The 27,646-nt window shown below is 40.7% G+C and overlaps 1 protein-coding gene across 2 annotated transcripts; it reads right to left on the bottom strand.

Annotated features, from left to right (window-relative positions):
• Positions 1 to 1,367: 1,367 nt before the first annotated feature.
• On the bottom strand, positions 1,368 to 26,685 carry TMEM154 (transmembrane protein 154). 2 transcript variants are annotated; one of them, XM_072121233.1, is made up of 7 exons: positions 26,531 to 26,685; positions 20,626 to 20,875; positions 18,221 to 18,248; positions 17,552 to 17,634; positions 14,353 to 14,398; positions 11,045 to 11,130; positions 1,368 to 4,501 (listed from the first exon to the last, which is right to left on the bottom strand). In XM_072121233.1, exons 1-6 carry the CDS (start codon positions 26,636 to 26,638, stop codon positions 11,070 to 11,072), a joined length of 576 nt encoding a protein of 191 aa, XP_071977334.1. In that variant the 5' UTR covers positions 26,639 to 26,685; the 3' UTR covers positions 1,368 to 4,501; positions 11,045 to 11,069. The 2 variants fall into 2 exon arrangements, with proteins under 2 accessions (XP_071977334.1, XP_071977325.1); XM_072121224.1 differs by lacking the exon at positions 1,368 to 4,501 and having other exon boundaries at positions 10,878 to 11,130.
• Between the last annotated feature and the right edge of the window lie 961 nt (positions 26,686 to 27,646).

The following is a 27,646-nucleotide window of genomic DNA, read 5'->3' as shown; positions in this document are numbered from 1 at the left end:
TTCCTGTTTATTTTTTTTCTATCAATTTACTACTAATATAAAGTACAATGGGGCACATCTACTTTCCCGTCCTGTTGACGCCGCCGATCCAGAATGTCCGCCGAAGATTTGGGTGTGCCGCAATTCACTAAGATCGTTGTCCGACGTCCACGCCCCCGGATTTGTGTCGCATGCAAGCCGGCGCCCATGCGCCACAATCCAATCTCGTGCGCCAAAAACCCAGGGCAAATCGGAAAAAAATCGCGAAACCCGACGGAAATGCCTCCGGCGGACCCTTAGTAAATGTGCCCCAATGTGTCACAATAGCACAATCTCTAAATCGCCTGGGTACGTTAAAGTGTTCTATGTCATATTTGAAAAATGCGGCTCTGTCAGAGAATTGAAAACTAGCTGCAATGGCAAAGGGTTAAAATCCAATAAAAAGTCAATATGGTTAAAAGTTATTGTTCCTTTCTTCTTAATGTTTTACTGTTAACAGTATGATACTTTTGTTTTTTATTTCTTGGGACATTCTTTACTTAGAATTGCCAAATAAAAATGATAACAAATCTATGACTCCTATGACCCAAATAGGACTGGGTCCCTTGGGAATACTTTTAGGAATGTTCAAAGCAAGTGGAGGCCTCTGACAAAAGTGCTTGTTAGAGTCAACATGGTGCACCTTATCTTGCATTCCCCAATACCTTGACTAGAGACTTGTCAAATGTATCACCTTGTCTAACCCATTCCGCTAGCAAAAGCTTCATTTAATAGCTAAGCACCAGGAGAAGCTGATAGAGATGATATAATTTGTCACGTCTCCCTTTATACCATTTATTATAATATTGTTCTCATTCCATGTTCTATGAGACAAAATGTTTTGTACAAGAGATTGTGACATCTTCATGATGACTCGAATAGAAGCATGGGGATGAATCTGACAAAGACATTTATCAGATAATACTTTTTTCCCCCTGCTATAAACAAACACATTATCAGCACTGGGTAAAGAAGAAATTCATGTACTGCATCAAAGGAGCAATGGATCATACCTTAAGTAGATGACGTGTGCAGGCTTGTAGCATATAGGATGTCATTTGTCACTGCCAGCAGCAAAGGAATGAGCCAAACACATTTTCTACCTAATTTGTCAAACCATAATACTGTAATGAGAAAGATCTGTGTAGCAGTAACAGTCTAAGCTTCAGCACAGCAGGTCTCACATTGTCTTTTTGTGTCACATTGTATAGTTTTGTCGGTCATGCTGAGTGACATCATTTTTGGCAAGTTTTATGTGAATTGTATGGCAAAACTTCTTATAAATGATAGATGAAATAGTAATATGCTAAATATAATAAAAATTCACACTGTAAAATACATTTATTTTAATCATTTTACACAAATCTTTCAGGATATACAAAGTAAACCACTTTTACAGCTCTAAAAGGTCACAATTTTTTCACGGCTTTTAAAGCGATAATCAGATATATTTAAAATCGGTATATTACACAGTACACAATAACATGAATATATGTTTTATTTTATTTCTTATAAAAAATTTTTTAACAACAATATTCAAGTTCTGATCACTACTTTTTATCTGCATGTTAGTATATCATAGTGTCTCTCAGTGTTCCTAACATCCTCTTAACCACTTACACTATTTATAACAGTGATTCTTAGGCACCTGCACAAGGCAGTTTTTTTGGATGTGTCCTAGCCGTTATTTCAGGAAATGCCACATGTACCCATGTCTCTAAATGGGCTCAAAGACTTGGATCCCATGGTACCAAGTATGAGTGGACTGCCCAAGTTGCAATAAATTGCAGCTCGGGCTGTCTTTTCCCCTGTTGCAAACAATAGGCCAGGGTTCCTGTGCCAGTAACCTTAGTCTTATAAAACTCAAGAAGTCCACAATAAGCAATCCATTCTCATAAGAGGCAGATTTGTGATGCCTCCCTCTATGAGGAAATAGGGGGTTTTGTTGATCATGGCTTTAATTTAGAAAACTTTTTTATGTTTTGACCAGTAAAGTGCATGTCATTGGACTAAATTTTACTGTACAAATGACCTCATGTGCAAATCACAGTAAGGATACATAGCCCAAACCAGTATTCCGAAATAAAGAACTAAATCACATCTGACAGATTTCTTTAGGTTAGCAGGTAACAGTGGTTACTAAGGCCAGTCACTTCTATAAACGAAGAGGCAGATGAAGCCAATGACGAATCCATAATGGATAAAATGGGTAGTAGTCAGGAAAAGAAGGAGGAGGACCAATAACCGTGGGAACTGAACAGGAATGGTATAGGTTTAGGAGAAGACAGAGTATTACTTTGTAACTATTTCAGCACAAACTTCAAATACCCAATGACTAACACAAGAACATCCTAACACAAGTACATCCTAAGATGCTACAGCAAAATATACCCTAAAAGGCTGCATTCAGATGGCCGTTGGGGACTCACCCCCTCTTCCTTTCCCCTGCGCCAAACACATGCCCGACGTGCTACAGTACAGCGGGCACACATGTGTGTGAATATAGCCTAGGCTGTGACACATACCCCTCTAGTATGTGTATTGATTCTTGAAAACAGATAGGGACTGTAATAGGGATTCTGTATGATAAGCTACTGAGAAAGAAGTGGCATATGAAGGATGTTGTTTCTGTACGGTGTCACAACAAGGGTCACAATCTAGATAAGACAATTCAAGTACATGTTTCAGATTCGCTGGAAGGGGCACCGTGTCTGCCTGTCCTTCCACCCTCCATGCTGACAATGAAATGGTCTTCCCCGAGTTTCTGCACGTCTCCATGCTGGCTCCGCGCCCTGTCTGCACCGAGTTACCCCTGTTGCACGCTCGGGGCAGCGGGCATCCAGGACGCATGAGCTTTAGGGAAGTTACGGCTGTCTGTCTTCTGTATCAGCCTGCTCCTATGGGATTCTGGGGGCGGATCTCAGGCTGCATAAATTGGATCTGGACCTTCCACCTGTGCCACTGATTGTCCTTCGGGAACTCACAGCCTAGCTGGATTCCTGGTCTCCTGTGCCCCCTTAGCGTTGTTGCTTCACCCTGGTATTGTATTCACCAGTTAGGTTTCTTTTCCTTGTCTAGCAGTTTTGACCTTGACGTACCCTCTGGCGTGACCCGGCAGTTCTGCTGACTCTTCTATATTCAGTGTCTGTACATCTTTTGTTGTCTTTTCTTGCGTCTGCCTTAGTTTCTTATGCTGTCTTGAATCCCGCTTGTTTCATCATTGTTCGTCCAGTTTTTTCCTTCTGTCTGAATACTGTCCTAACGCCCACGCTGCAGTTTTCTGTCCATACCACCTCACTGTGGCTGACAGACCTATTTGGGTTCCTCTCACCTCCCAGGGCCGTGCAGGGTAGTTAGGAGGTTCCTGCGGCAGAGGCTCCCTACCTTCAAAGGGGTTTCTGCCTTGGTAGGGTCTGGTTTGTAGATTAGTGCAGGGTAAGTTCGCCTCTTGCTCCGTTCTGTGAGCCTGCACTCAGACTAGTGTGGTAGTTTGCTTTGTGTACAGTATTCCAGTCGTGAGTTTTTCCTAACAACATGAGCTTGAGAAAAATAAAAATCTGGAAATACTTACTGTGTCTGGTTCACAGAGTTAAAGCGACTAGTCATTACATAGTGAACCCTAACAAATATGACTCATACATACTGATAATGTAAGTAGCTGCCCTTTATGTCTGACCGCAACCATCAGAATTCCTGCTGCAGATAACAATAGTATGGAAAGACAAGGGAGACAACACATTTGGGGATGTGGAGAATGGATACACTTGGTTAACATTGAATTATCTGTACAAGCCATAGAGCCATGGTGCCAATTACTAGCCAGAACTACATCTGTACAGCTCTGTAACAGCTTTGTAAAGGTTGTCAGGGTCTATGGTGGTTTGAAAGATGAGAAAATAGTGAGAAGTGTATGAAATCATTTAGCAGGATTTATATACAGGGGACAAGGGATTACATTATTATAGTATGTGGCCTCTGGTCAGAGTAGACAACTTAAAGCCTTCTGTCACTGCCATAGTCTCAGAGGATTTATGATCTGGAGCTGAAATTAAAGGTAAGCTATGGCTATTAGACACTAGTCCCCTAGCATCTGTATCATTTCTATCAGATCATTCTCCGCAGTGAATACTATACTCTTTCCACTTTTTACAGTTTCTTGAACACTTGTCACTAAATTATGATATATGATAGCTCATGGTGTATCAGGTCTTTCTAGGGACAATTCCTCATGGCTGTAGCTGGACCGGTGTCAGTTTTTCAATTTTCTCTATGTACATTTTCTTGCATTTGCATTTGGTTACTGGTCTTCTATATTAATTATTACCGTGGTTTATATTATGTATGATGTAAACATATTCCCAACTTAAAAACTGCAATAACATGTAAAACAGGTGATTTCAGAGATGTCAGATCTTCGCCAGGTATTCACTAGCCGGGTAAAGAGATGGAAGTTTCACTTAATCAGAAGGTATCAGGTATCTCTCTGCAAAACAAGTAGACAGGTAGATCTTGTTAAAGATCATGTAAATGTGTGTCAGGCCTTGTCACATCATTGATGTAATTGTAACATGCCATTGGAACATCACATCTAAATCATAGGAAAAATAGGCATATAGTTGATTAATGGAATTCTGTGTATGCAGTTGTTAGTATTAAGAACTGTCTTAAGTATTAGTATTAAGAATGGTGCCTGTCCAGGGGCGTAACTTTAGGGGGAGCAGAGGTTGTGATCGCTCCTGGGCCCAAGAGGTTTAGTGGGCCCTTATGGTATCACTTTCCCATATGAGAAGACTAGTACTATAAACCATACATTATAGTCGGGGGCCTGGCACAGACTTTGCACTGGGGCACATCAGCTTCTAGTTACGCCACTGGCCTTGTCCATATGTTTATGGGAATCTGTGCAGTTCCCAGTATGAATACAGTCACATATGCATTCTTATCCTATGACAGTAATAAAGAAATTATAATTTGAAATTAATGAAATGATATGCCACAACCTGCTATATGTCATAGGGATAGCATTAGTTTTGCAACTCTACTACTGGCTGCTGTTCTCTGCATTGTATACTTGCCATTATTTATTAAAATCAATCTTTTACAAAGATCTTAATCTATAATGCTTACATACTAAACTCCATCAAGAGCTAAAGAAATTCCAAACTGGGAGCAGACAGCTTTTTCTTTGTCTATAGAATATTACAGATGGTTTTCCTAATTTAGGCCACCCTTAGGAAACCTACCATTTAGAATGGCAGGGGTAAGCTGTAAGTACCGAGCACTAGCTCAGGGTGAGCTGGTGCCGGTACTTACTTTCGTTAGTGTTATAAACTGCGGTATTGCGGTTTTAACACTTTTTAAAATTTAGAGCAGGAGAGGCTTCAGCGCTGCGCGCGACCGTGCACGCGCAACATCTCCGCTATTTCCTATGTAGGCGCGCGCACGATCGTGCGCACGCAGCGCCGAAGCCTGTTCTGGTCTAGAGTTTAAAAAGTGTTAAAACCGCGATACCGCGGTTTATAACACTAACGAAAGTAAGTACCGGCACCAGCTCACCCTGAGCTGGTGCTTGGTACTTACAGCTTACCCCTGCCATTCTAACTGGTAGGTTTCCTTTAACCACAACCAGTATGTTGTCAAAGAGATAAACACCTTCCAGATCATGTCTCATTCATGACCCAGTGTGATGGTATCATCTATAAAATTATCTTTGGAGTCAAGCTCTCCCTGCCAGATCATTGCTATAATTGACAATCGGGTGTCAACAGCTCTCCAGAGGTTTGGTGAATGATGTCAATCAGCACAGAAGAGTTGGGGAAAGCATGACTTCAGTGCTAAACTCTCCACCTCTGTGACTTTATACAACAAATTTACATCTCACTTTAAAGCACATTTTCTGGATGATGCCACCACGATGATCCATGAAAGAAACATGATCTGGAAGGTGTAAATCTGCTTGACAACATACTGGTAGTGGTAAATTAGGTCAATTTCCAATGACAGAGATAATAGCCAGTGTAATTAGACCCTAGCTCTGGTAAGCACTTAAAACAACATTTTCCCTGTCATGCCTGATACAAGAGACTTATATATAACCATCAGCAGCTTTCTCCGCTGATCTCCAAGGGTTTCTGGATTCTGTTTTTAGTAAATGTGCCGTTTGATTTTAGTGGGATTATCCAAAAAGTATTATTAGCACTGGGGTCCTGGGTTCGAATCCCACCCAGGTCAACATCTGCAAAGAGTTTGTGTGTTCTCTCCGTGTTTGCGTGGGTTTCCTCCGGGTACTCCGGTTTCCTCCCACACTCCAAAACATACTGTTAGGTTTAGATTGTGAGCCCCAGGGACTAATTTGACATGCTTTGTGCAGCGCTGCGTAATCTGTGTGCGCTATATAAATAAAAAATTATTATTATCTAATTTATGTGGGAATAGTGTATTTACCTAGGGGTAGTCCAGCTGTAACTTTTATTGACTGTGTGGATCGAGGAAATGATATTTCCAATGATAGGAATTATATTTTAGTTAATGAAAAATAAAATTACTTTTTTGAAAGCGTAATAGTGGTGTTTAAATAAAAAACATATTATTTAATAATATCAATAATTTAATTAATAATCACAATGCATTATTTTGTCTTTAGATCCGTGGTCAGCTATTTAAAGGTATAAATTATCTTTCTATTGTTGAAACTTCCATGTATAAAACACATTTGTTCTATTTTAATCAGTTATGTGGCTTTCTTGTAAGCAAAGCTATTTCCATCAGCACAATGACCTTGCGGCTAGACAACAAGGTTACATAAGTATATCTTCCTAATGGACTACATTCAATCTGTAGTTCCTGCCTGGGTTTGTATCTTGTACAAGTATCTATCATTTAGTACAGAGAAGCTGGTTAATCAGAAATGCTGAATCTAATAGTGGGGAATAGTGTTGCTGAATCTTTCTTCATGTTTGAAACTAGATAATACACTTGTATCTAAATCCAGGCACAAGGCTTAAATTAGAGCTTGGTGCTCTTAGTAATACACTGATTAGATTTTTATGCCTGATTATGTTAAGGATGACTGCATCATCAGGTACATTTCAATGAGATATGATTAAGAAAATCATAGATATAATATAGCTGTCACATATTACTGAGTGCTTAAAGGGAACCTGTCATCAGTAAGGTAATTTTTCACATGATGACAGGTTCCAATAGCCTCTGGCATGTTGATTTCAAATATGCCTACATCTGAATAACTCCAGTGCTTTTTAATCATTTCTTCAACATTACCTGGCTCCAGCAGCATGTGGTAAATCCCTGGAAGCGGGGCAGCTGGAGTTCATATGACACAAGTCATCTTCTCTTCCCATCTTCCTCACTAGCTCTGTGGCAGGGGCATCTGTCCACATAGAAGGCCTCTGCCAGTTCTAGTAATAGTAGCAGCACCAGCCACTCGTGTACTATTACTGTACTGAGTGCGATCATTGACAGTCACAGTGCGTGGCAAGGACGCTTCCTAGGCGCATGTTGCACTTTGACCAAGGATGGGCGTCCATTTGATGATGACATCATGCGGCCGCGCATCCTGCCCCTGCAGCAGGAGAATCCACCGTCCTCTCAGAGGAGAGTAAAGGACTTAGGGGGCTAGAAGAGGACAGAGGTTCCTGAAAGGAGGACATAGGGCCTGACGGGATGACAGAGAGGCCTAAAGAATGACAGCGAAGCCTGTAAAGGGAAAGAGGGGCCTGGAGGGAGGACAGAGGATTCTGGAGGTTGAGGACAAAAAGGTCTGCAAGGGGAGGAAAATGGGATCTGAAGGGAGGAGGAAATAGGAAAGAGTCTGGAGTGTGGAGGAGGAGACAGAGGGGTCTGAGGGGAGGAGGACAGAGGGGTCTGGGGGAGGAGTCCAAAGGGGTCTGGGGGAGGAGTCCAGAGGGGTCTGGAGGAGGAGGACAGAGAGGCCAGGAGGAGGAGAACAGAGGGGTCTGAAGGGAGGAGGACAGAGAGGTCTGGAGGAGGAGGACAGGCAAGTCTGCAGGAGGAGGACAGGGGAGTCCGGAGTACAATATTATTATTTTTTTATGGGTTATAGTATATTTTGAAATATATTCAGGGGTTGCAGTGTAATATTGGATATATTCAGGGGGCACAACGTGGAATCTTTATTGGGGGGTGTTTGATATATGTGAGGGGCATAGTGTAGTCAGTTGTGTTGTGGTGGATAGATATTATTTAGGAGCTGTGCTGCTGGGAGCTGAAGGCATCAATTGGTGGAAAATTCCACAACCATAAGTCATGATAGGGAGAAGTCATCAGCACTTCTGGACCTAAATCAGACATATCACCTATTGGAGCTCACACTTACATTCCTGACCACAGTCCGGCCCCCAGCAGGAAGCCCATGAAACCAGGGGTAACTCTTATAACATCCCCCATATGGTTACTACAGACACTACTGCGTACAAAAGCCATGTAGTGGAAATGAGAGGAAAGGAGAATTTCTGTATAGTTATTTCACTGCCTCCCCACCACTACCTAAAAATTCCCTGATTTTGGACTCTTACAATGTAGGTAATGTGAATCAATTTCTCTGGTGGATTCCAGGCAACCCAGTCTGACCCTGTGCATGAAAAACACATTTTTGAAATCAACATACCAAAGGTTATTGGCACCTGTCATTATGTAAAAATTACCTTTCTTATGACAGGTTCCATTTAAATGGGTTGCAAATGTGAGCTTCTCACTATAGTATTTCCTGTCAGGTTGACATACTACAATAAGGATGCTCTAGTGTACGTACCACTGCCACAAGAATCATGTATCCATGTTTTTTTTAGATATAGATACAAATGGTTGAAAGAGGTGCTGCAGAGATCCCTTACCTCAGCGCACAACCCTTGTGAAAGAGGTGCTGCAGAGATCCCTTACCTCAGCACATAACCCTTGTGAAGGAGGTGCTGCAGAGATCCCTTACCTCAGCACATAACCCTTGTGAAGGAGGTGCTGCAGAGATCCCTTACCTCAGCACATAACCCTTGTGAAAGAGGTGCTGCAGAGATCCCTTACCTCAGCACATAACCCTTGTGAAGGAGGTGCTGCAGAGATCCCTTACCTCAGCACATAACCCTTGTGAAAGAGGTGCTGCAGAGATCCCTTACCTCAGCACATAACCCTTGTGAAAGAGGTGCTGCAGAGATCCCTGACCTCAGCACATAACCCTTGTGAAAGAGGTGCTGCAGAGATCCCTGACCTCAGCACATAACCCTTGTGAAGGAGGTGCTGCAGAGATCCCTTACCTCAACACATAAGCCTTGTGAAGGAGGTGCTGCAGAGATCCCTGACCTCAGCACATAACCCTTGTGAAGGAGGTGCTGCAGAGATCCCTGACCTCAGCACATAACCCTTGTGAAGGAGGTGCTGCAGGGATGCCTTACCTCAGCACATAACCCTTGTGAAGGAGGTGCTGCAGAGATCCCTTACCTCAGCACATAACCCTTGTGAAAGAGGTGCTGCAGAGATCCCTGACCTCAGCACATAACCCTTGTGAAGGAGGTGCTGCAGAGATCCCTTACCTCAACACATAAGCCTTGTGAAGGAGGTGCTGCAGAGATCCCTGACCTCAGCACATAACCCTTGTGAAGGAGGTGCTGCAGAGATCCCTGACCTCAGCACATAACCCTTGTGAAGGAGGTGCTGCAGAGATCCCTTACCTCAGCACATAACCCTTGTGAAGGAGGTGCTGCAGAGATCCCTTACCTCAACACATAAGCCTTGTGAAGGAGGTGCTGCAGAGATCCCTGACCTCAGCACATAACCCTTGTGAAGGAGGTGCTGCAGAGATCCCTGACGTCAGCACATAACCCTTGTGAAGGAGGTGCTGCAGGGATGCCTTACCTCAGCACATAACCCTTGTGAAGGAGGTGCTGCAGAGATCCCTTACCTCAACACATAAGCCTTGTGAAGGAGGTGCTGCAGAGATCCCTGACCTCAGCACATAACCCTTGTGAAGGAGATGCTGCAGAGATCCCTGACCTCAGCACATAACCCTTGTGAAGGAGGTGCTGCAGAGATCCCTGACCTCAGCACATAACCCTTGTGAAGGAGGTGCTGCAGAGATCCCTGACCTCAGCACATAACCTTTGTGAAGGAGGTGCTGCAGGGATGCCTTACCTCAGCACATAACCCTTGTGAAGGAGGTGCTGCAGAGATCCCTGACCTCAGCACATAACCCTTGTGAAGGAGGTGCTGCAGAGATCCCTGACCTCAGCACATAACCCTTGTGAAGGAGGTGCTGCAGAGATCCCTTACCTCAGCACATAACCCTTGTGAAGGAGGTGCTGCAGGGATGCCTTACCTCAGCACATAACCCTTGTGAAGGAGGTGCTGCAGAGATCCCTGACCTCAGCACATAACCCTTGTGAAGGAGGTGCTGCAGAGATCCCTGACCTCAGCACATAACCCTTGTGAAGGAGGTGCTGCAGAGATCCCTTACCTCAGCACATAACCCTTGTGAAGGAGGTGCTGCAGGGATGCCTTACCTCAGCACATAACCCTTGTGAAGGAGGTGCTGCAGAGATCCCTGACCTCAGCACATAACCCTTGTTATGACACTGGAGGCCAAGGCAGAATACCAGGATGAAAGTAAATGTACTGTGGGATCATGGGAGTGCCAAATTGGGGTAGGGGTGCTTTAAAATATTCTCATTAATTTAGGGGCATTGTGGCTTACTTGAGGGGTCAGAATATATATGTATTTATTCCAAATTTATTCAGGGGCAAGTGGGGCACGATTCAGGTGTATTTGGGTACACCACATATATTCTAATACATTCAAAGGGCAGTTGAACACTATAAATACAGTCAATAAATGATGGAATACTGTATATCTTTTATTCAGCTTCTCAGTAAATAATACTTTTTATGGGGCAACAGTATAATTTTTAAGGCATAACTAAATATATTATAAATTAACAACACAATATTTCATTTATATATTGTTGGGCAAATAACTTTGAAATTGCCTTGAGTAAAATACCATGTGGGAGCCTGTTGCTGTGACATCAGAAGTAGTTCTTTTCAGCTCTTATGACATCAGGGTTTTGTTTCTTGCTGCAAGTTGTGCTGTGATATCACAAGTGAATTTCAGTCAGGCTACTTTCCCGTTTACATAGAGACAGTACTATAAATAATACATTATAGATCACATTTTGCCAAATTTTACAGTATATGATAATAACCCTAAAGGTGTTGTCCACTTTACTTACTGTTTCTGTAATGTGTAAGGAACAGGAAATTAGATAATTTCCATCTAATGAAATGTAAAGTAAAGTAAATGGGTCCAGAAATGTCTTTTACCTTATCAGCTGCCATTTTTTTTCGATAAAATGGGTGCAAGAATGAGGTAAAGAGCTATATCTGAACCAGGAGGTTTTATTTTATATTTCAGGGAAGTGGTGCTGAACATTTAATAGATATATATTGGTACATTACCTGATATCCTTATACACATATTACAAAAAACATGAGGTAAAGTGGCCAACCCGTATAATAAAGTGCTGCACATATTACGTTAACCTGATTATATATATGTTTGTACAGTTATCTTTACATTATAATTTATCTTTTTGTTCCCACTCATTTGCCAAAAATATGATATGGAGAGATAATTCCTGGCACTTCCTTCTCATAGTCAGGGGCGTAACTTGAGGGGGTGCAGAGGTTGTGGTCGCACCAGGGCCCAAGAGGTTAAGGGAGCCCTTATGGTGTCACTTTCCCATATGAGAAGACTATTACTATAAAACATACATTATAGTCGGGGGCCCGGCACAGACTTTGCACTGGGGCCCATCAGCTTCTAGTTATGCCACTGCTCATGGTATATATATTTCCCCATACTTCTGTAATACTTTCATAATCAAAGGAATAGTGATAGAGGTGCAGCTACTGCAGCATAAGTGACAGATGACCTTCATACTCCGGATGTATTTTATACTCTATTACCTACAGCTAATCTTCTGCCAAAGTCCAGCAACACATCAATCAGAAGTTTCTATTAAAATATTGATCTGAATGAACTGAGCTGTACCATAGACTACGGATCTACTTGGACCATTAAACAAGACTGCCTAGTGTGGATTGCATCTTCTTGTGGAAGATGTATCGCTGAACGTGCTGTCAGTATATGGGATTTTACTGAAGAAATATTCTGTACATACAGTCGATGTTGAAAACAAGTGTAAACGCTGCTTGCATTGGAGACGCCGTGCTCTTATTGGCATTTCTGCACAAAGCAGCACAAAGCTAATGGAAGGATACTGTATAGGATGCAATTGACTGTGCGCCGGCCTGTGCTCCAGCAATCTTTATAAAATAATTGCCTAGCAACAGGGGTGCGCTCTAGATGGAAGGATTGATTTTGTCTTTAATGAATCCCATGGAGGAGGCAGGAGGTTTGGAAATTGGCTAGAAATACATTGTGGGTGCCAGGCTCTCGGCTGCTGTTTTTTTAAAATGTGACAAGTGCTTTCTAAAGAAAGTGTTACAATATTGGACCGGACATTGGGGCAGATTTATCAAGCAGTCTGAAAGTCAGAATATTTCCAGTTGCCCATGGCAACCAATCACAGCTCAGCTTTCATTTCACCAGTGCTCATGAATATTTTAAAGGGGAGCTGTGATTGGTTGCCATGGGCAATTGGAAATATTCTGACTTTCAGACTGCTTGATAAATCTGCCCCATTGTCTTCCTTCACACTTTATTGGGAGATTAGATATTTGCAAGGATAATGAAGATATTATCGCCTATCCTCAATTCCTTGTGGACATTAATTTTCATGAAGAATATGTATCATAATGTTGAAGCTTACTGAAAAATGTGATTGATTATATAGGCATAAGAAGCCCAGAAGCAGGTCATATTCTATAATTGTTCTCATCTAGACATTAAACCTACTTTCCTGCAAAAAACGGCATTTTCCATAATATAAACATTCTGGATCATCTTTTCTTATAACTTTGTTTCAAGCAGTTACTTATTTTGTCTAAATAATGTGTGAGTAGTTAGCCAGTTGGGACTGTACAGGGACACCCTTGACTAACTACTCACAAAAAGCAAGACTGTCCCACACCATGTAAAAAATAAGGCATTGTTGTTAATAATATGCCTCATAGCAGATATAATTATGTTACAATGTCATCTATGGGTGCTCTTCTGCAAAACACGGGAGTGTTGAACTGGGAAACAGTATTTCCTTTTTGTTGTATGAGCCATAAGGGAAATAATTTTAACAAAATTATAAAACCGAAGAGTACCTGCTCACAGCTTCCTAATATATTATCTTACAAAAGCAATCACCTAAAGAATTATGTCCCCTATCGAAGGAAGTGATATAAAAAAATTAACATGTACGTTGACTTTTTCTGTGTGTTATGGAGAATGGATAACACACAGAAAAAAATCATCCGCTCCCGCACACAATTGTGGTTTCCGTGGGCCTATGTGTGTGCCAACTTCTGGAGTTGCAAACCTCAAAGCATGCCCTACTCCTGTCTGTGCTTGTTGTGGCTAGGGCAGTCTTTATTGGGCTCATTGACAAATGTGCAGACCATTTTTTGTGGCCCGAGAAAGCATATGATCATGATGGCTAGGTCTGAGAACGATAATCGGAATGACTCTCCCCTCCAACAATTTAAAATTATAGGGGGGCATTTATCATACACCAATGGTCATGCATATGATGAAGGTCCCACCCCTCCTGTGCAAACCTCCAGCCTCCTCATGTATCTGGCAGGAATCTGGTGTAGGTGTGCAGGGCCTGGCATAGAATTGCACTATAATCTGCAAACATTCAGTCCTATGTGTTCATAGGCCAGAAATAGTGGACAGGTGCGGGAAAAGAATGCCCCACACCGACCCATTCCATCGCAAGCCGTGCCCCCTTCATGCCCCTCCATGCCCACTTGGCATGCCCATGGTGGTTTGCTAGTATTTTGCAATTATTTGAGGATGTGTATGCAAAAAAACGGAATCTCCCCCATTGTGCTGAAATAATCTTCAGTAATGTAGAATTGTGGCAAATTTGTTGACAGATTTTTTGTGTGTTAAAATGCTTTTTTTCTATTAATAGAAAGAAATAATTGTGATAAAAATTTTCAGTTATTTGCCTTTAGCAGTTTCAGTATTCATCATAATCTTAAAATAAAATGTCGTCCTACCTAAAGGAAGGGGCTTATCCTTTGAGTTGGTCATAATATACAGTATGAAATTCTTCTAGCCACATTACTATTTCACATCATCCTTTAGTTACAGCCACCTAGTGGAAACATGAAGAAAGCATTCCTTACCTTGTGGGGAATTTGTCTTCTTCTTCGAGGATCGACAAGCGACAACCTGCAAATACAGAACACAGTATAAAGTAGTTCAGTATGTTATTTTAGAACTATTAATATGGAAAGTATGCTTTGTATTCAGCCTTTTATTGCATCAACAGATCAAAATCTTTCCTTTTTTTCCAATTTTATTATACATTTTTTGTTTTGCTTGGTGTACATCTTCAATGGAGTCTTTGTTTGGAGGCACCATTTCAGATTATTTCACAAATCTTGATTGAATACGTTCTACACACAAGCATTGCTGGACACCCAGTAACACTTGTGTCGGCGTCATGTCTGTGATATCTGGCTGAGAAGGCTTATTGTACCTTTGTGTCTGTTTGAACTGCAGTGTCCATGCTTCCCATGCTCTTTGGTCTGCTGAGAATTACATCTGTCTCTTTCCTGTAGTATTATCTGAGTTATGATCCAATCACTATTAAGGCCAAGGCTTTGAGTTCATATAAGAGTCCTACCCACCCTCCTGGGTTGCTGGTTATAGAGTTCTTCCTACTTCGCTCCTCATTGCTCATTACTCTGATCATTGTTTTCCTGATGTCCTGATCCTTGGCTCTTGTTCAAACTACTCAAACTTTTTTGTTATTTTGTACTCCTTGCTCTTTTTTTTGTAATCCGACACTTGCGACCATTTTTATCAGTTTTTTTCTGTTTTCTCTTAGATCTATGTGTTTTGGCATAGGGAGGGATTGTCGACCAGTTACTGGCCACTGCCTAGGCTGGGTTAGAGTAAGCAGAAAGGATGATTATACACTCCATAAGAATCAAAAAGCTTATAGTTAATATTATCTTTTGGTTGCTGTCCATGTGCTTTCCCATTATTCTTGCCTACAATGGTCAACAATGGAAAAGGATAACTCAAGTTTTAACCATACTTTCAAACTTTTTAAATTGTTTTTTGAAAGGAAATATACAAACACTAATCAAATACATTTTTTAAGTAGATCCAGCTGCAGGGTTGCTGTCTCTGCAGACATTCTCATTTAGACTGACTTGCAAGACTGACAGAAATCTGTAGAAATCCAGCCAGAGGGATTATTTATAGATTTCCACTCTGGGGAAATTTCCAAAGATCCAACCAATGACTGTGGGCCATTACAAATAGTCATGTAAAGTGCTGATCACACTTCTTTATACAATTCATTGGTTGCACCTTTATATTCATGCAATGCGCCGGTCATGCTTTTATATATTCCTTATTTGCGCTATATTTACTGCTGTCTAGAACTGGGCCTAATTTCACCACTCTTTTGCTTCGATTATACAGTGTGACTGGGTGAGGGAAGGGGCAGGGAATTTTTCTTGTCTGCCTAAGGCACCCAAATTGCCTTGTCCCTTAAATGTAATACATTTCCATAGAACTAAAACATTGTATGATTTGTGTGCATAGTTTCTGTGCAGAGAATCTGAAGTAGGAGGAGATAAAAAATAACAATCCCCTTCACATTTCCTACCCTCCCAACCCCTTGGTAAAGGGTACCACTTCCATACCAACAGACAGGGCTCGATAATCAACTCCTGGGACAACCCAAACAGTCTGGGTGGAACAGATAGATAACAAGGTGGAAGAGAGAAAGAGTCTCTCTAATGAACCGATCTCTACTTCAAAGAATATAGGTCTCTGAGGAGGTCTTTGGATGCCAGTGCTGGTGTCAACTACCTCCACTGTCCCTTATATTTCTTCAGTGGATTAAGTTTTAAGTGAATTTATCCACATATATATTTTTGGAGTTCAGTTAACAGGGAGGAAGATACATAAGTTAATAGTCCCAATAGAGGGGACTTAGAAAGAGATCAGTAAGTTAGCAAAATGAAAGTGGTTTTAGGATGTTTGCTATTCTTTGTTTAAAGAGAACCCATCATGCAAAATAACCCCTCTAATCTAAATAGATTTTCATAAACTGCCATTAGAGAACATTGCCTCTATCCCTTCATTGTCCCTCTAAATGCCTGTAAACCTAAGCAATGAGGTCCTAAAGCTGTATGCAAATGACCTGTGAAATGTCCAATGAGTCATTAGCATATTCAAGCTGTCCAGCTTATTCATGAATGGGCGGTACAGCCACACCCCCAGTTCTTGACTGACAGCCTGTGTAATGCTGTGATGGCTGCTACATGTGCTTGCTCGTGGCCACGCCCCCTGCAGCCTGTGTGTGTATAGGAGAGATACAACAGCTCCAGGCTGCAGCCATGTTATAGCAGAACATGTCAGGTACTTGTGTAGCTGATGTCGGTGTCTCTGTGTATTAGGTTGATGCAGCATGTCAGCAGATGCAGCACACACACCAGCAATGCTTTACTATACATTACACACAGACATGAGCAGGGTGAGCAGGGTAACAGTAGTGACATCACTGCCTCTGACCATGTGACCAGCCTCATTTACATAATAAAGAAATGAGGATTTTACAATGATTAATGTATGAAATGACTTGATAAAGGCTGGGATGGGATCCTTGTGAGCTGCTCCAACAGGTAGTAGTGACAGGACTAGTGGCAGAGACCTGATGACAGGTGTCCTTTAAATAGAGATCTACATGTATTTGTATGGGCTCATATATGTAAAGCATAGTGGTGCTTTACATAGCCCCGTTAATGAGCCGTCAGCCCAAGCCCCAAAACACAGAGCAGTTTCTATCCCTGCCCATGCTTGCGGTTCAGGATTTTTTCTCCTGTCATTCGCCTGTGAGCAGATCTCACACACTGATGACACCATTGCCGCAAACAATGGCCCGGGGGTACGTTAACCACAAGGTGGTTATAATACAGGCGTTATTGGTGTCGTCTTTTGTTAAAAAAACTATCATATACTTTACAATGTTAATACAATATCAAATAGTATCGTAATGGGACACAATAATTTATTCTGATAAGATAATGGAGAAAATCATCCCTTTTTCCCTCACATATTCTTACTGGATATGATTTATATGAGATCATTTGAGACAGAAAAAGCAGTGAACCTGTTCCCAGCATGCTAATATGCGATGTAACTGAAGTAACATTAGAGGCCCCTATAGAGATGAGTGATATAAAACATGCAATCATGAGGCACACACAGAAAAAACATATCTACGTGTATCTGCTTGAGCTGCTGAGATAAACTGTGCAATTTCCTAGCATAAAGATAAAGAAATGGGCATGAAATACTCACTGTTCTTCATGTTGCTCATCCATTTGTCAAGATCATCCATCTCAATTTCCATTACTGATGGAGTGTCCTCTTCAAAGATAGGACTGGGAAAGAAGTACAAAATAGCTTTTCTGTTATTAAGACATAAAAGATCTTTTGCATTTAAAAGAAAAAAATAACATCCCCCGTCAGCCTCACATGTAAAAAAAAAAGGTTGAATTTATCAGATCTTTACACTTCCTAATGCAAAAGAAGTGTATGGATACTGACGTAATCTCTGTATAAATAAAGGAATTATTATTATGGATTAGTCAGCTCTAGTAGCTGTTAAACTGTACAGTAGGAATAGATAGATTACAGAAAGCCACAAAGACCCATATCTAAACCAAGGGAACAATCCCAGGAGGGTGGATTGCTAAAATCAGCAGTGTTAACAATCAGTACATACTCTTAGTACACACTCTTTTCACACTCCCATTATGGGTCCGTATATCCGTCAGATATATGTCCCCATAGACGGCTCTCGAAAGTGGTGCGGTGAGCATACACGTGTGCATGCTCTATCTTTCCCTGTATGTATGGCTCGGCGCTATGCATCACTATGGAGAGTGGAGGGATGCTCGCCCGCGCTACGCCTGGGCGAGCATACAGCAGTGTACAGGTAGCCTTGTACGGTATATATAAATTTACCTTTTTAAATCTTGATCAGCTGGCATATCTACAAAGAGTAAAGAAAAAATTACTTTCAGCATTTAATAGTTTTTAAGCGTGGAGTGGATGGCAGTGGAAAAAGGTCCACTTTAAAAGCAAAACAACCCAAAGCAACTGAGGGATGAGTGTGTATTTACTGTATAAAATGTATAAGATGCCCAGACAATCATTTTTAATTATCAGTTTGTTGTATTTTAAGCAATAAATAAAATTTATAGATTAGTAAGATAGTGGCAATAAAGAGGTTGTTGCCTATTTTGGCCTGTATCCGGAATTTTTTTAACTCGTCTTGTTATGGAGGCTGCAGGAAGCTGAATCCCCTCCTCTTAGTTCCAATGCCTCGGTTGCTCTGCAGCTGTAGTGTACAGGACCAGGAGGAGGCCAAACAAAGCGGGGCAGTCCGGAACAATCTCCCAACTGCCCGGGATGGCGGGACAGGGGTGAAAAGCTGGGTCTGGCACCTATTGGACTGGGTTATGAACTATGGATGCAATTAACCTGCCTTACTTCGAGGACAATGGGGGATGGGGAGTACACAGAAGTAAATAGTTTTCATCCTGTGTATCTGACTATTTCTCTTCACTAACCTGACTATAGCCTTGTAGAGAGATGGAGGTGGTTTGCAGAGCAGGTTTATGGATGATATTCTGTACATACTAGATTATTCTTTTAAACTCAGCAGCTGCATGGGAGGAAGTGGACTGTATGTGGGAACATGAGGAAAGACCGCAGACAGGACAGAGCAGACCGGAAGGAGCTGATTCTACTGGGCAGAAACAAAACAGGCGCAATACATAGTCACCCATCACCCTTTGTTTGCCTGCATCTCCTGTCTCACTCCACAAATTTTTCTTGGAAATGAGAATGCAGGGCAGAAAGCTGAGCAATACCAGGCAAACAGCTGCAATAAGGTAATCATTGTATATTGGAAAAATGTTCGTTTTCAGGTAATGCAGCTATAGAAAAAATATTTATAAATTTTACAGTTACTGTTTTGTCTATTCTGGTTTTGTCCTGTTTCTTCACTTCTGTGACATGCCACGTTAGCTGTTTTTTCTCTCCTAGTTGTATTCTGTTCTTTTGTCTGTTCTTTGTGACCTGCATTTTTACTTGTTTTGTCTGTCCTTATGTTAAGCCTGTAAGGTCTTCTGGATTGTTATTTCTTGTGCCTGATCCCTTGCTATCTTCCATCTCTGTTCCTTAGGTGCCACAAACAGTTGCCAGTGTTAATTTCCCAATTCGGTCAGCTCTTACCGATACTGAGGCTACTACTAGAAAGTTGGAAATGTGGAAAGCTGCCACAAATGCTAGATGTTCTTATAGGTGAAAAAGGGTAAAACTCAGGGAAACACTTGGTTAACATCTTTAGGATTAATCCAAAGTCAAACCGGTTTAGTGCAGGGCTGTGCCACACTGGGGGACACTTTGATAATATATAAGTGGGATATTTTTAGGAATGAAGTCACCTGTGAGCAGGACTGACGCTATGGGTAGGCAAAGTGGGCAATTGCCCAAATGAATCTTGAATTTTGTTTCTAGGTGCCATGGATCCAAAGATATTCAGGCTTAAAGTGAGAATATCAGGTGCCATTTTTATCAATAAAAATCACTCCCAAAAGCATTTTAACAGTTAATATCTCTATTTTCCTGACACTAAGAGACACAACTTTAGATTCATATAAAAGAGGACACTCTCTTCTTTCATAGGAAAAAAAAAGAAGTGAGGTTCTATGTGTCACAGAGCCAGAGATACAGCCCTCTGAAGTGTACCCCACTCCTCCAGATTCTTAGCCATCAGGCGGCAGGGAGAATTTGCTGCACACAGGAGCTGCTGCACCTCAAAGATAATGGAAATATTCACTTTATATGTTACTACATTTTGAGAAGGGATAATATCAACTAATATTTATGTTTTTAACCCTTCTCTATGCAGAACTATCTAAGAACACACTTTCTCTCTTATTGCCTTTTATTTCTTGTTTTTTTGTGAAAATTGACTGATACTATGAGCATTCGATCCTCTTCACCTAATTCCATAAAGCTATATGTAACACCAAAAACACACACATGTTCTGGAATAAAGATTTTATTTCACACCATCCTCCATTATTTATACCTATGGTATGGCGTTCTCACTCAGAATCTTATTTTTTGTCTCAATATTTAATATAAGTTTTTTTAGGAATTTATATTGATCAATATTTGATTGCCGAGGTGTTATCACCCATCCCTCGCACTGTCTTGGGTAACATGAACACAGAGGATGAATCTAGTAGCAGTTTAATCTGTGCTTTGTGGCATGGACAGATGCCATAACTACAGCTGTAGCTCCCATGTAATCTTTTAAAGTGAACGAATAAAGATATGTGCTTTAAATATTTTACCTTCTTGGTATTTTTTTCTTCTTTTGCGCTGTACAATTAAAATGATGATGGGTATCACTAGAACAAGAATGATGGCAGGAGATGCATATATGAGGATACTAGTCACGTCTGAACAAAATACCCCACATGGTTCAGTGACTTCACTGTTTGTGTCATTGAAGCTATTAAATGTGGTAAGGTCTCCTAGAGTTGTAGATGCAGGATATGTCTCATGGGTTTGCATGTGATCCTGGGTAGTAGTCTCTTCCATCTACAAAGTAAACAGTCAAATTAAATACATTTACAAAAAACTCGGCGAATCCAAAAAAATGTACTGATTTGCTTTTACCCCTTCACTCCTATATTAGCTGCTCATAGACAAGTTGTCATAAATTAAGCAAATTCTTTAGCAGTTTAAACATACATTTAGTACAAAATTTTATCAACCGTAATACATTTACCCAAACCACTCTGCTCTGTCCCCATTTTGGAAAGTGGTAGTTGGGACTTGAAAACTCAATATGACCAAAACTATTTCATGTTTTCATAATCTAGTTTTCGGAAAGGGTTGACAAATATTGTGTAGACAGAAGTTGTTTGCTGAACTGTCAGAGGGATGTAATTTCTGCAGTTCTGTATATTTTATAGGGCAAACCCCTGTAACCTCTTATTTTTATTCTGCCAATTGGTTATTTAAGATGTATTGCTAATCTTGCAAAAAGATCTAAACACTTTTTGTTTGTTCTATGGCCTCCCGTTTCTATTTTTGTGTTTCTACAGTGTGCACCAACTATAACTTTTCACCACTATATATGTAGTAACCTCTTACTTCCTACTTGGCCACCTGTTGCAGTGTTGCAATAAATGTATTGCCAACATTACAGCTACTACTGTAAAAAATCACCACTATCTCAGATACTGAGAAGGGAATTCATTAAGACTGATGTTTAGAACACCAGTCTTAAAATTTCCCCCACCAGTAGTCCTGTGGCCATATTTATTAAGAGGCCATATTTATTAAGAGCCTCTTAGTAATTATGGGCACAAATTCCGCCAGTTCCGTACTTTAGCTCAGAACGGAACTGGCAGAGTTTTCTATTATAGCCTCCATTGGATATGTGACGGGCCCTTTATCTGCCCTAAAATGCCCATAGTGATGTGCAGGACCGCGGTAGCCAAAACTGGCAGGGAGTGGTACATTTATATGGTTTCTCCAACAGTTTTTAAATCTCCCCCAGAAAACCCTTACTCTCATGACTGGGGATGGTAACAGTAGTTGAACCCCAGTGATTATACAGTTATTATATACAGTGGGTATAGAAAGTATTCAGAGCCCTTTAACTTTTTTTGCTATTTGTATCATTGTAGCCAATTGGTAAGATCAAAAAAGTGGTGTTTTTTTGCTCATTAATGTACACTCTGCACCCCCATTTTGACAGAAAAAAAAACTAATGTAGATCATTTTGCTAATTTATTAAACAAGGAAAACTGAAATACCACATGGTCATAAGTATTCAGATCCTTTCCCCAGTATTGAGTAAAAGCCGCTTTTGAGCTAGTGCAGCGAGGAGTCTTCTTGGGAATGATGCAAGTTTTTCACACCTGAATTTGGGAATTCTCTGCCTCTTCCTTGCAGATCCTCTCCAGTGCCCTCAAGTTGGATGGTGAACATTGATGGAAGCCATTTTCAAGTCTCTTCAGTGATGCTCAATTGGGTTAAGGTCAGGGCTCTGGCTGGACCAGTAAACCATGGTCACAGTTGTTCTGAAACCACTGCTTTGTTATTTTAGCTGTGTGCTTAGAGTCATTGTCTTGTTGGAAGGTCAAAGTTTGGTCCAGTCAAAAGGTGCTTCCAGAACACTCTGGGAGATTTTCATCCAGGATAACTCTGTACATGGCCCCATTAATTCTTCCTTCAATTGCAACCAGACATCATGTCCTGCAGCTTAAACCCCCCCCCCCCCTCCCCCCATAGCATCAGGCTGCCACCACCAAGTTTCACTACTGGAATTGTATTTGGAATTGTATTTCTCCACACATACCTCTCAGAATTAACACCAACCAGTTCAATCTTCATCTCATTAGACAAAAGAATCGTATTTTTTATAGTCTGGGAGTCCTTCATGTGTTTTTTGCACACTGTATGTGACTATCATATGTCTTGCACTGAGGAGAGGCTTCCGTCGGCAGACTCTGCCATAAAGCCCCAACTGGTGGAGGACTGCAGTGACTTTGTGGAACTTTCTTCCATCTCCCTACTGCATTTCTGGAGCTCAGCCACAGTGATCTTGGGTTTCTTCTTTACCTCTCTCACCAAGGCTCTTCTCCAATTGCTTAGTTTGTCTGGACGGCCCGATCAAGGAAAAGTTAAGGTCATCCCAAAGTTAATGTCGCCCATTTAAGGATTATGAAGGCCACTAGGAACTTTGAGCGCTCTGACATGCGTGCGCTGTTAGGTCTTATATAGACAGGTGTGTGCCTTTAGTAATCAAGTTCAATCAGTTTATTTAAATACAGATGGAATCCAATGAAGGATTATAAGCATCTCAAGAAGGATCAGAAGGAAAAGGACAGCATGTGAGTTAAATATGAGTGTGACAGCAAAGTGTCTGAATACTTAATACCATGTGATATTTTAGTTTTTTTTGTTTAATCAATTAACAAAAAAATCTTCAATTAATTTTTTTTGCATCAATGAGCAAAAAAGTTAACTTTTTTTTCTTTTTCTTGCTCTTACCAATTGGCTGTAATGAAACAAAGAGTGAAAAATGTATAGGGGTCTTAATATTTTCCATATTCACTGTATCTCTGATACTAGATAATAAAGCTTGTTTGTAGTCCATTTGTTCTGTTGCATTCAAAACTTCTACATCAAATTTGACATTTCATGCTATCTCATATGTATTTCCTGGCAACAATGTTGTGTTTTCCTGTATTATTTTAACACATTTGACCTACTGGTTTAAAACTTTTCCTGCCAAGACAACTGTCATATTGTAGATACTTACAAATAAACCATGGATAATAAAATGCAATAAATGTATAATATACAGTACTCTTTAGTATACAGTAGTCATAAAAAAGGACATGGTTTATTTATCACAACATAAAAATGCTGGTCCTGTATAAATAACACATGATAATAGCATATGACATTCTTACATTGAAACTCAGGTAAGTAACAGTAAGGCTATATTCACACTGCCGTTGCCCGCCCGTACCGTACCGTAGCGGGCAACGGCAGTGTACGGGGAGAGGAGGAGGAGGTGAGCGCAGCTCACCCCCGCCCCTCTCCATAGCAACCTATGGCGCACGGCGCCGTACTACGGATAAAGATAGGACAGGTCCTATCTTTTTCCGGGTACGGAACGGTACGGAACATGTGCGGCACCGTACCGCTCCCGTAGGGTGCCTTGCGCCCATTGCTGCCTATGGGGGACGTATATCGGCCGTATATACGGCGGCCGTATATACGTCCCCCATACGTCAGTGTGACTATAGCCTAAGGTGCTGCTAATCTAATACCTTGGTTAATTGATCAACAGCATTTGAGACCAGCTCTATAACAGCAGAAGGAGGAAAGGAAGTGCCTATTGATCTCCACCATTTTGGAAAGATTTTCTTAACTCTTTAATGTATTGAGGAAAATAAAATCTACAATTCTGGTTTTGAGACTTTGCTTTTTTTATTTTAGGGCTGTTCATTGTACCTTATAAATAATGTGTTATCTTTATTCTAGAGATCAGTACGATTACAGTGATACCATTTATATTGTTTTTAGACATTTTTACAAGAAGAAAAACTAATATAGAGAAAATCTCATTTGTTTTAATATTGCCATCTATAACATAACATTAGTATTATTCTAGCCTGGTTTTTGCCCCAATCAAGGACCTAAAAAGTTTCTGCATATTAGCAAAAACTTTTACTGGGACCTCTGCAATAGGATCTATAGGCAATAAGATCAATTTGTGCCAGTTTATAATTGAACCAGAATACCGACCATAAGATACCAAGAAGTCTATCACCACTGGAAGAGAGGACGCTATCACCACTGGAAGAGAGGACGCAAGAAAAGCGGCATATCATCTGCATAAAGCGCTTTGTGCTCCTCTATCCACAAGTATCTGAAACTCTTTATAAGACTAGCAGAACAGACCAAGCAGGCCAGGGGTTCTATTGCCAAGAGGAAAGGGGACAACTAGCAGCCCTGTATAGACTGTCTTTTAAGATGAAAAGGTATTAGGTTGGCCCTAATACGAGCCCTAGGATTTCTACACATCGTGAACCCACCACAAATAACCCCTTCCAAATCTCTTCTGCATAACTTCCCAAAGGAAAGGCCATTCAACGCTATTGAATGCCTTAGCGGCATTGAGTGAAAGAACCGCCCTGGTCCTCACTCCTTCTGTTGCATCTGCAGATGCAAAAAGAATCTCCTAATATTATCGTAATATTTATCCTAATAAGTCAATGTGGCTTTCCCAGGCATAAAGCCTGTTTGGTCACTATGCACCAAATCCAGGATAATTGCAATCTGCCTATTGGCCAGGACCTTTGCTATAAGTTTAACATTGTGGCATAATAGTGATATGGGTCTATAGGACTCTGGCAGCATTGGGTTCTTATCCGGTTTAGGCAGTACCACAATAATCGCCTCCCCCATAGAATTTGTTAGCCAACCAACTTCCTCAGCACTTTTCATGACCTCTAAAAGTACTGGTAATAGAAGTGAGCCATATTTTTGTAGACTTCTGTATTATAATATAAAAACTTATGCGAGTATCCAAAATATCCTTATCTTTTGTAACCACTTCAACCCTTTCATTAACCAGGGACTGAATATAGATGATCCCCTATGGGCCCTAATGACCGCAGCTAAAAGTTTACCTGTGCCCCCCCCCCCCCCCCTTCAAAATATCTCTGCTGTACAAAGAATCTCTTTGCTGGTTTTGTACTTTATTAGATGTGTATGGGAACTGTTGGGGTTAGGGGACTTTCACTTTTAATTATTTATTTTTGTTGAAAAACTTTATTGTTTTTATATATACATTTTTTTTGAACAGTTGGCTTGAACAAGCGTTCTCTTGTTCAAGCTCAACTGTGTTATGCAATCCACAATGCATGTTGCGTCTGCTCAGTAAATTAGAGCCAAGTCCTGTCAGGAAGCAGGGCCCGGCTTTCAGAAAACATTGCACAGCTCTGGGGCTCTTGTCGGACAACGGGGCTACCATCAGAGGATCAGATACCCCGATAAGCGTAAGCTCCTTACACAACGTGGTCATGCTTGATCACAGTGTGTAAGAGGTTAACACCTGCGATCAGAGGAATCTCTGATCACGGGTCTTACCGGCGGGTGTCAGCTGTGTCATCTTCTGGCACCCGCAGCTTCTGGCACCGGCTCCGCTCGTGCCATGGTGCCAGAAGCAGGACGTCATAGTACGGCACAAGTCGGGAAGTTACCCAGACCTGTGCCTTACAAAGTCCTTCGTCTGGAAGGGGCTAATATAGTTTAAACTATTTCCTAGGGGAATAATACAGGAGATAAGCATATATGGACTTATCAATATGGATTACAATATATAAAGTATTGTATGTAATGTCATTAATAATATGTAACATCATAAAGCAGCTTTACTCTGCCCTTTACCAGTAGCTCCCGGTACTACATGCCCAACTAGTGAAATATTCTGAAAATGTAAAATGACAAGAGAGTAATAATGTAATAATATGTCTTCTATTTGTGTACAGGAAATTATCCTTCCACGTGTGAATGCAGTCAGGAGGGCGAGTCACTGTACTTACAGGATCTTTAAAACAAGTCATCAGAGTAAACAATGACAAAATGAATACAAAGTGAAAAAAGCCAAAATAAAGCCTTGGAGCAAAGGAAAAGCTGGCACTTATTGCAGATCACTTTCCCTACCTGATGTATGATCTTCTCCGCTTCTATATTCAATTTGTCTTTACTCTTTCTCAAAGGAACTTCAACATTTCCTGTTTCCTTTGAATTTATCTGTGAACTTTTTCTCATCAGAGCTAAGGAGATATATTCATTTGTGTTCTTAGGAAGTGATGTAACTCCGCCTGGGCTTGTTGAAACAGCTACTTGCTAGAGAAAAGATTCATACCAGCACCTGGATGACAGACACTGGTAATAAATACTTTTACTTATGGAATTCTTTTCTTTGTCTTAGAAATTTCACTAGTACAGCAATTCTCAGCATTTCTTTTGTAAACCCCAAACATAACATTACATATAGTAGAAGAAAGTCATTTTGGAAATGTACATGATCAAACTGAGAAAAAAAGGGATTATAAGACTAGCAAGCAAATAAAGCATCTTGCCCGCTGTCTTGGTGTTATGTTTTATCTCTTCTTGGCTCCATTTTATTCTGTTAGTTAAAATTTGTTTCCTCGTGCATACTGTAAGAACAGAAATGCCTAATTTTTTTCTCTATCATATATATATGACCTGGCTACTGTGAAATCCCCACCTGGTACCCTCCTTTCTCCTTCATCACAAACGGAATGGTTTGTTGACATGTTAATCACAGGAATTTTAGTTGGTGCCTGATGATGAATTTATTGCACATTGCTTTTTTACCTTTATCAAATGTCACTCCAATATGGAACTGTGTAAAGTGTGAACATTATAGAGCTGTTAAAAAAGTCAATACAAAGTTGAGTCTTTTGACTTTGCGTAAACAAATTGCAAAACATTACATTTCTTGTGTCAAATGTAACTTCCCACATAAATTACTCAACCACTATAATGTCTAAAACGTTCTTCTACAGTAGATACATAACTGAGCAGTAATTGTTAGAGGACGTCAGTCATTGATTTATGAAATAGTCCTGTATTTTTGCTCTCGCTGTATTTGGTGATCTCCCACAACACTAGAGTTTATGGCTACTAGATGAAAAAGTGACTGTTGTGTATATGATACAGTTATTTAAAAATAAAATTTTTTTAGCATTCCTACACTGCTGTGACAGACTCCAGTAACTTAGGTGTGTTAAAAGATTATATTGTCACGAG

The sequence above is a fragment of the Engystomops pustulosus genome, chromosome 1, assembly GCF_040894005.1.
Source record: "Engystomops pustulosus chromosome 1, aEngPut4.maternal, whole genome shotgun sequence".
Lineage (NCBI taxonomy): Eukaryota > Metazoa > Chordata > Amphibia > Anura > Leptodactylidae > Engystomops > Engystomops pustulosus.
This window is presented reverse-complemented; position numbering and strand designations above follow the sequence as displayed.

Coding starts and splice junctions, on each gene's coding strand:
- TMEM154 (XM_072121233.1), bottom strand. CDS start 26,638: ATGAGAAAAAGTTCACAGATAAATTCAAAGGAAACAGGAAATGTTGAA. Junction 20,876..26,530: donor CGGAGAAGATCATACATCAG/GTAGGGAAAGTG, acceptor TTTACTTTGTAG/ATGGAAGAGACTACTACCCA. Junction 17,635..18,220: donor GCTGATCAAGATTTAAAAAG/GTAAATTTATAT, acceptor CTTCTTTCCCAG/TCCTATCTTTGAAGAGGACA.